The following is a 9,304-nucleotide window of genomic DNA, read 5'->3' as shown; positions in this document are numbered from 1 at the left end:
TTAATACTTAATGTTCTTATATGACAATCATTTACCCACCAATTCAATGGCTTCGTAAACCAGCTTAAACCGAACCTGTTGATGCTATAAATGCAACCTTAATATTTGGAGTGAGTCACTTTCCACAATAGATATTCCCAGAGGCCACGGTTGTTCTTTAAACAACCTAACATCTTTATCGCACCTTTGAAGTTCACTTCAGAATGTTGTAGGGCATGAAATTACTGGCCCAGATAACCTACTTGCGATAAAGTACCAAAGCTGGTTGACTACCACTGAACAACCAGCAGGTTAGATGAGCTGAAGCAGTGCCAGTGTGCGGATCCGGCGGCAGCTTGCTCACTTTTGGCCGGGTGCAGCATTCCAGCGCGCTGAGGCAGCCGCGCCAGCCTAGGTTGTAAACAAGGTCGCCTGCCCGCCCCCCCCGCCCCCCTGCCCCTGGCCAGAAGGGGAGGGACGCACGGATCCAGGCTCTTCCAGAATACTCGCTCCCCCATGACGAATGTGCACTCGGACGCTATTTAGGAGACGCAGGGCGGTTCCGTGGAGGCAGGCAGGCGAGAGGACGCATTTCCCTATATTTAGTGGAGCGAGGCTGAGGTAATCCGGATAAAATTAGGGTTGTGTGTGTCGTCGGTGGAATTAAAGGCAGCGCCGTCCCAGTGCGGGGACTGGTGATGACAGCGGCTATTTCTGACGGCGACTCTCGCTGGCGGCTATAAAAAGGCCAAGATGCGTTTCCACAGCACCGTATTAACTCGCTATCCTGAGCCTGCCTTCAAGGTCTCTATCCAAGCGGCGGAGAAAGCGCCAGCTGACAGCCCGAGCGCCGCGGTGAAGAGCGAGGCCTCCTGCCCCCCTACCAACATGCCCGCATTCTCGACCTGCGACTTGCTACCCCAGGCCCCGGCCTCGGCGCCGGGCCCGGCTGTGCACCTCTACACCTCGACCGCCAGGATCCCTGTGCGGCCGCTGGAGAGGTGCGTGCCCGTCCAGGTGTTGAGCGAGAGGCCCCACGGCGCCTCCGAGCGCACAGGCCGAGGCATCGAAGAGACGCCAGCACCAGTTTGGGGCCACGGCCAGGAGAGAGTCTCCGGGGAGGTGGAAGAAGAGGCGGCGCGGGTGGGCAGCGGGCCTGCATTGATAGGCAGCCGAGCTGAGGGCCTTGAACAAGGGGGGCAGAGCCGCGACCCGGCTTCGCAGGCGGCGGAACTCGGGTTTGGCGCCGGCTACAGAACGGTGGACCTGGTGGTGGAGAACCGATCGGAGAAAAACGCCAGGATTGCGCGTTACTTGGCCGAGGTGGAAAAGCAAAACAGTTACTTGAGGGAGAAGCAAAAGTACAGGTTTCACAGCATCCCCGACGGCAATTGCCTGTACAGGGCGGTCAGTAAGGCCGTCTATGGCGACCAGACCATGCACAAGGAGCTGAGGGAACAAACTGTGTACCACATCGCGGATCACCTGGACGAGTTCAACCCTATCATTGAAGGTGATGTTGGGGAGTTCCTGATTAGTGCCGCTCAGGACGGGGCTTGGGCTGGGTATCCGGAGCTACTGGCTATGAGTCAGATGCTGAAGGTTAACATCTACCTAACCACTGGAGGTAGCATGGAAAGCCCGACCGTGTCTACTATGGTGCATTGCCTTGGTCCCGAAGACCAGTCCAAACCCAGCATTTGGCTGAGCTGGCTGAGCAATGGACACTACGACGCCGTTTTTGATCAGTCTCTACCCAACCCAGAGTACGAAACGTGGTGCGCACAGACACACGTTCAGAGAAAAAGAGACGAAGAACTGGCTAAAGCCATGGCAGCTTCTCTTTCTAAAATGTACATCGAGCAAAACGGTTGCTTTTAAGTTATTCCACACGACATTGTTTGTCAGGACTTGAGGTTCCTTGATAAACTGGTGAAACCGAAATGAGTAAGACTGGTAGCCTGAAGTAGAATTGTACATATTGTTGATAGTTTTGATTTATACTTTTATTTTAAATTCTTACACATTCTGATCAGGCTAATGGCACTTTAAATGGATCTTAAAATCGACTATATAAATAACGCCTTAATTCAATGTCTGAATTTATGGATGTTTAACCAAATGCTCACGCTTAGACTGAAGGTTTCGGGACACCCGAGTTTTAATCGGGTTTATTGGAGTTAAGAGACCACAGAATTGAATGGGAAAGAACTGTCTCATTGATATTTTTGTAATATTTTACATTTCTGATGTTTGGAAAATAACTTGTTTAGTCTCTGCTTTGGAGAGTTATTCATTTTGGAGAACACTTTTTAGAAAGATTGTTTAAGTTGCATTTTATGCAATCATGTTTGTTGGTGTATTACCTCTTAAGTTCATGTATTCTGGCAGGTGGCTGGTTGCCCCTAAATTGCTGCCTTGATTTTATAATTTGATAAGAGGTTTCAGATCTTCAAAAGCTTAGTTACAGTTGTTAATTTTGTTATCTTCTGTTACCTACCACCTCACTTCTGATTTTTTTTTTATATGTTGTCCAAGATGCATTTAAGTTCTAACTTCCTAAAATGGTTTGCAGGGTCAAACCTGTAACCGGTTTGCAACTGTTGTATTTGTATTGATTATACAGTAATTAATCAACATGGAATGAATAAAAGTCGTAATGTTTCTCATAAGCAGTTGATTGAGATTAAATATTTGATATATTACAGAATGGTCTTCTATAAGATGCCATTGTAAAGTTCAGTTATAGCTTCCTAAACTTGTGATCCAAAGTATGGACTACAACCTTTATTTAAATGGCAGAAATGAAGAATGGTTAAAATGGTTTAAAATCTTCAGAATTCAAAGAGCCAATACAATCAGGAAATGTTTGGACGTGTGGGTTAAATGTTGTCTTGTGTTCTGTTTGGGATAATTATTTGATACAATTTGAACACAATGATAAATTTGGGAGAAACTTGTCCAAATTATGTTGTATTAAATTTAACAGTTCAGAGTTGTTGAGGTAGACAACTAGCTATCCCTTAAGTATACTCAAATTTGAGGGAGAAAGGAACATTGGTTTAGATGAAGCAGGATGGAAGGAACTTAATGTGGAACATAAACATTACATCATTTTGGTTGAATGGCCTACTCTGTGCTGTAATTTGCACTGTGGACATCGGCTTGCTTTGCTGTTCTATGGAGTAAACCACTGCATTCTATTGTTCAGCATTCAAAAGTAAATACCGTCTTACAGGAAAGACATTGTCAAGCTGGAGAGGGTGCAGAAGAAATTTACAAGGATGCTGCCTGGACAAATGGGCCTGAGTTATAGGGAGAGGTTGGCCACATTGGATATTTATCCCTTGGAGTGTAGGAGAATGAGGAGTGACCTCATAGAAGTTCATAAAATCATGAGGGGTATCAATAAGGTGGATGATCATAGTCTTTTCCTCAGGGTTTGGGAGTCCATAACTAGAGGGCACAGATACAAGATAGGAGGGGAGAGATTTAAGAGACCTGAGAGGTAACTTCTTTACACAGAGGGTAGTGAGTATCTGGCATGAGCTGTCAGGAAGTGGTCGAGGAGGATACAATTGCAACATTTCAGAGCCACTTGGATAGGTACATGGAAGGGAGGGGCTTGGAGGGCTGAATGCGGACTACTGGGACTAGCAGGGAGGATGCTGTGGTCGACATAGACCAGTTGTGCCAAAGGGCCTGTTTGCCTGCTGTATTATTTTATGACAAGCTGGAATTCTAAACCACCCTTGAATAGTTTATTGGCTACAGCTGAAAGGCTCCAGTGTGCTTTTAAATGGGGTGGCACGGTAGCGTAGCGGTTAGCGTGATGCTATTACAGTGCCAGCGATCGGGGTTTGATTCCCGTCACTGTCTGTAAGGAGTTTGTATGTTCTCCCGTGTCTGTGTGGGTTTCCTCCGGGTGCTCTGGTTTCCTCCCACATTCTAAAGACATACGGGTAGGTTAATATGGGTTTAAAATGGGTGGCGCGGACTTGTTGGGCCAGAAGGGCCTGTTACCACGCTGTAAATAAAAAAAAATTAAATTGAAGTGGTATGAGACCACCCCTCTTCCACAGACCAATTTCCTTCCTCCAGCTCCCCCTCCAAAAAAAAACAAATTTGCACCTGAAATTTTGAATTGAAGCAGTTCTAACATGGTGTGCTGTGGTTTTTATTTTCTGTGCTTATCAGTCAGTTAAGTGAATGGGTCGTAAATTGAATCCTGGTGAGCACAAAAATACAAGTTTTGTATTCTGTAATATTCTAAAGTAATATAACTATTTTCACTGGGAGATGGGGAGACCAGGTAACCAGAAGGCATTTGTTGATAAGCACATTATTTTAAATAAGGAGAAAGATTTAGTTATGCTGGGTTTGTTCTCTTTTGAAAGAGGAATCTGGAAGTACGTATATAAAATCTGAGGTGCCTCAACAGACCTCAACAATTCGGTATGTAAACTTAAGCTATTGATAGTGTTGGGGAGAAGGTGAAAGAAAAACTCAACCAGGCAGTAGTAGGTGCTTGGAGCTTGCTTACTGCAAAGGTTATAGAGGCAAGAACTGTCATCACACTTTAAAAGTACTTGAAATATTGCTATTTACTAAGAAATGAAAAGTGGAATTAGCTAGGATAGCTTTTTATTAACTAGCATAGACACACAGGCCACATGGCAGCCTCCTGTGGTGCAAGTTTCTATGATTCAATGAAAAGAACCACAAGGGAAATGAGAATTTTATTAATGCAGTAATTTATTAGGCAACTTAGTGCATTAATAAAATGGGGAAATGAAGCATATTGTCACATCAAGTTGGGAACTATATATAATGGGAAAGGAAAACATCTTGCAGGGCTTTGGAGAAATTACAGCCATGTGAACTGTTCCTTGTTTTGCAATAATTAAGATTTTTAAAAGTTACTTTCATCTGTAGATAATCCAAGTATTAACAAGTGAAAGTCAACAGGTATTAATTTTGCTGCATGGTGTTTAATCGTGTAATGTGAAATGGAGCTTTTTGTCCCCGGTCCTACTGGGTGTTAAAGTGCATTTTAAATAGTGTAACCAAATTCTGTTAATTGAGCCAATTGTAATGGTTTCACATTTGTCAAGATATGACAAGATAAATTCAATTTCAATAATGTTTGTTTCAAAATTGGGGGAGAAAAGTGTCTAAAATGAGCCAAAGGCAGCCTAGCAACAAATGTTCAAAGAGAAAAGGCAAGGCAGAAATTTAAAATGGTTACAAAGAAAATTTTAACCATAGAATCATTTAGAACTGTTACAGAATGAGAACTCATTGCAGGGTTAATGTTTCTTTCCCACAATCATTTTCATACTATGTCCGTACCGACAATCAAGTACCTAATTACACTCATCCCATTTTATTCTCCCTACTGGGGGAAGGTTGTCTGGTCACCTCCACACAGACATCACCTGAGGTCAGTATTGAACCTGGGTCACTGGAGCTGTGAGGCAGCAGCTCCACTAGCTGCATCACTGTGCTCCCAAGGAGCAGTTCATAATGGCTAAAAGCTTGGTAATTTAAAATAATTCTCCTTGGGCAGTCCATTAAGGTCTGGAATGGCAATTCAATATGTCAAAATAAATTAGTGTGATGGAATCCTATATCTTGGGTTGTCTTTGAAAAATACTTTCATGCCACTACAATATCTGGCTAAAATCTGGTATGTGGGTCTTGGGCCAAATATTCTTATAAATGCAGCTTTCAGTGTGTGAAGTACAAAAGACCTCTTGCACATTCAATTTGGCATCCATTCAGTTTATTACTGTTATCTACTACCAAACCTGACCTTGTTCAAATTGTAGGTGCACTTCATGTAGTCATAGAAAATTTGATACAGAAGGAGACCATTTGACTCATGTCTATGCTAGTGGAGAAAGTCACCCAAACCCAAATTATGCCTTCCAGCATGAGGTCCCTAGCTCTGTAGGTCATGGCTTGTCAAGTACACACCCAAGTATTTTTTTTAATTGTGGTGAGGATTTCTGCCTTTATTACCCTTTCTTGCAGAAAATTCCAGACTGAGTCAAAAATATTTTCCTCATCTCCCCCATTCCTTTCAACAAATCCATGCTCCTGGTTTTTGACCCCAATACTAAGGAAATGGTTACTTCCTCTATCTAGGCCACTCATGCAATGCACCTCAATTAAGTCTCCCCTCAGCTGCTTGTTCCAAAGAAAATCAACCCTAACTGAGCAACCTTCCTGAACCCAACAATGTCCTTTTAAGTCTCTGCACTCCCTACAATGAAATCGCACCTTTTCTGTAACATGGTGACTGAACTGTACACAGTACTCAAACTGTAGTCTAGCTAGTGTTTTGTACCTCAAGGCATAACTTCCTTGTTTTTGTATTCTGTACCTTGCCTAATAAAGGCAAGCATAGAATCATAGTATGGTTACAGCACAGGAAGAGGCCACTTAGCCCATTTTGTCTGCAGCAGCACACTACTAGAGCAACTTGCCAGTTCCACAGCTCTTGCCCGTTTCACTGCTCTTGCCCCTAGACCCTTTTCCATAGCCTTGCAATTTTTTCCTCATTTCATTTATCTGATTTCCTCTTGAAAGCCACCTGTATCCTCCACATTTACAGGCAATGTATTCCAGATTCCAATCACATACTACATAAAAACAGTTTTGCCTCTATTTCTCTTTATTTATTTCTGTGATCTTTAGTCTTCAATCCCTCCTGCAATGGGAACAGCCTCCCACCATCCACCCTATCCAAACCTCTCATTATTTTATATTCTTCCATCATATTCAAGACTTCCTTAGCCTTTTCCAAAGCAGAGTCCCATATTTCCAATCCAACCTTGTCACTACTCTGGAGATTTGTGAGAATAGTTCTTGGTTTGACAATATTTCCACATCCTTGGTGTAGTGTGACCAGGATTGAACATAATACTCCAGCTGAGGCTGTACCAGTGTTTATAAGGTTCAGTGTCACTTCCCTACTTTCATTCACTTTGCCTGCATAGATAAAGCCCAGAATTCTGCACACTAAGAAAGTTTTTTGAGACAACTTGGGATCCAAGGCGAGCTGCCCAATTGGATCCAAAGGAGGCAGAGGGTAGTGGTGGAAGGATGCTCTTCTGATTGGAAGTCTGTGAACAGTGGTATTCTGCAGGGATAAGTGCTGGGACCCTTGTTTGTAATGTACATGAAGGACTTTGATGTGAATGTCGGAGGTATGATTAAGTTTGTGTGTGACACAAAAGTTGGTAGGGTTGTAGATAGGAAGGTTGTCTAAGGCTACAGCAGGATATAGATCAGATGGATTGTTGGGCAAAATGTTGGCAGACAGCATTTAGTCCTTTTAGGTGATGCATTTTAGGAAGTCAAATAGGGTTGGACGTCTACAGTAAATGGTAGGACACTAAGGAATGTTTATGAACAGAGGAACCTTGGAGTTGAAATCCTTAATTCCCTGAAATGGTAACTCGGGTAGATAGGGTGGTGAAGAAGGCAAATGGCATGCTTGCCTTCATACATCGGGGAATGAAATATAAAAGTTGGATTGTTATGTTGCAGTTTTACAAAACAATGGTTAGACCACTTCTGGTTGCCACACTATAGGAAGGATGTGGTTGTGATGGAGAGAGTATAGAACTCTCTACCAGGAGATTCACCAGGATATTGCCTGGATTGGAGCACTTTTGTTATGGGGAGAGGATGGATAGACTGGACTTGATTTCCCAGGAGTGAAGGAGCTGAAGGGTGACCTGATAGAGGTTTATAAAATTATAAGAGGCATAAATAGGGGTAAATAGTCAAAATCTTTTTCACATGGTAGGGGTATCAAAACAAGAGGGCATAGGTTTGTGGGTGGAAGGAGTTATAAAAGGAATCTGAAGTGCAAGTTTTTTTTTACATAAGTAGTGGTGATATCTGAAACACTGCCAGAGGAGGTGGTGGAATCTGATACAGGCATTATATTTAAGAGACATTTAAATAGACAATGCACGGAAGGATACAGTCCTAATTGGGGCAAATGGGATTAGTGTAGATGGACAAAAAGGTCAGTTTAGATGGGGTGGGACAAACGACCCATTTGTACTGTACAATTGTATGATGTTGATTAATCGCTTTCTCAACCTCTGTCACTTTAAATGACGTGTACCCATATCACAAGATCACAAGACAAGGGAGCAGAAGCAGGCCATTCGGCCCATCGAGTCTGCTCCAAGGAAAAGGGGAAAAGAAATGGGGTGGGGAAAAAAAAACTATTCTAATCCCATTTTCCAGCCTTATCCCCATATCCCTTGATAACCTGACTATTTAGATATCTGTCTGTCTCCTTCTTGAACACCCCCACTGATCTGGCCTCCACTGCTGTACGTGGCAAGGCGTTCCACAATTTCACCACCCTCTGGGTAAAGAAATTTCTCCTCATCTCTGTCTTGAAATTGTACCCTTTAATTCTAAGATTGTGCCCTCTGGTCCTCGACTCGCTCACCAAGGGAAACAGCCTAGCCACATCTACTCTATCCTTCCCTGTCAACATTTTAAATGTTGCTACGAGGTCCCCTCTCATCCTTCTGTACTCCAGTGAGTACAGTCCAAGAGCCGACAAACGCTCATCATACGTAAGCCCTTTCATTCCCGGAATCATTCTCGTAAATCTCCTCTGAACCCTCTCCAACGTCAGCACATCCTTCCTAAGATGTGGGGCCCAAAACTGCGCACAGTATTCCAAATGAGGCCTCACTAGTGCCCCGTAGAGCCTCATCAACACTTCCTTACTTTTATACACTATACCTCTCGAGATGAATGCCAACATAGCATTCGCTTTCTTAACTACCGATCCAACCTGGTGGTTAACTTTTAAGGTATCTTGTATGAGTACCCCCAAGTCCCTTTGTACTACCGTACTTTCAATCTTCTCTCCTTCTAGATAATAATCTACCCGCTTATTTCTGCTTCCAAAGTGTACAACTGCACATTTCTCAACATTGAATCTCATCTGCCATTTCCTTGCCCATTCTCCTAAACTGTCTAGGTCCCTCTGCATCCTTTCTATTTCCTCTATGCTCCCTACTCCTCCACTTATCTTGGTGTCATCCGCAAACTTAGCCACACAACCATTTATTCCATCATCCAAATCATTGATGTACAAGGTAAAAAGGAGCGGCCCCAACACCGACCCCTGCGGCACACCACTAGTAACCGGTAACCAACCAGAACGAGATCCTTTTATTTCCACCCTTTGCTTCCTGCCAACCAGCCAATGCTCCACCCATTCTGCTATCCTACCCATAATTCCATGACCTCTCATCTTATTAATCAGTCTCTTGTGAGG

The 9,304-nt window shown here is 43.5% G+C and overlaps 1 protein-coding gene across 1 annotated transcript; it reads left to right on the top strand.

The window, feature by feature from the left end:
• The first annotated feature begins 461 nt into the window (after positions 1-461).
• On the top strand, positions 462-2,643 carry LOC127570661 (OTU domain-containing protein 1). Its single transcript, XM_052016424.1, has one exon. The coding sequence runs from the start codon at positions 733-735 to the stop codon at positions 1,858-1,860; it is 1,128 nt and encodes a 375-aa protein (XP_051872384.1). The 5' UTR covers positions 462-732; the 3' UTR covers positions 1,861-2,643.
• Positions 2,644-9,304: the final 6,661 nt, after the last annotated feature.

Source organism: Pristis pectinata, chromosome 5 (assembly GCF_009764475.1).
Source record: "Pristis pectinata isolate sPriPec2 chromosome 5, sPriPec2.1.pri, whole genome shotgun sequence".
In the NCBI taxonomy this organism is placed as follows: domain Eukaryota; kingdom Metazoa; phylum Chordata; class Chondrichthyes; order Rhinopristiformes; family Pristidae; genus Pristis; species Pristis pectinata.
The sequence above is the reverse complement of the archived record's forward strand: the minus strand, read 5'-3'. Positions and strand labels throughout refer to the sequence as shown.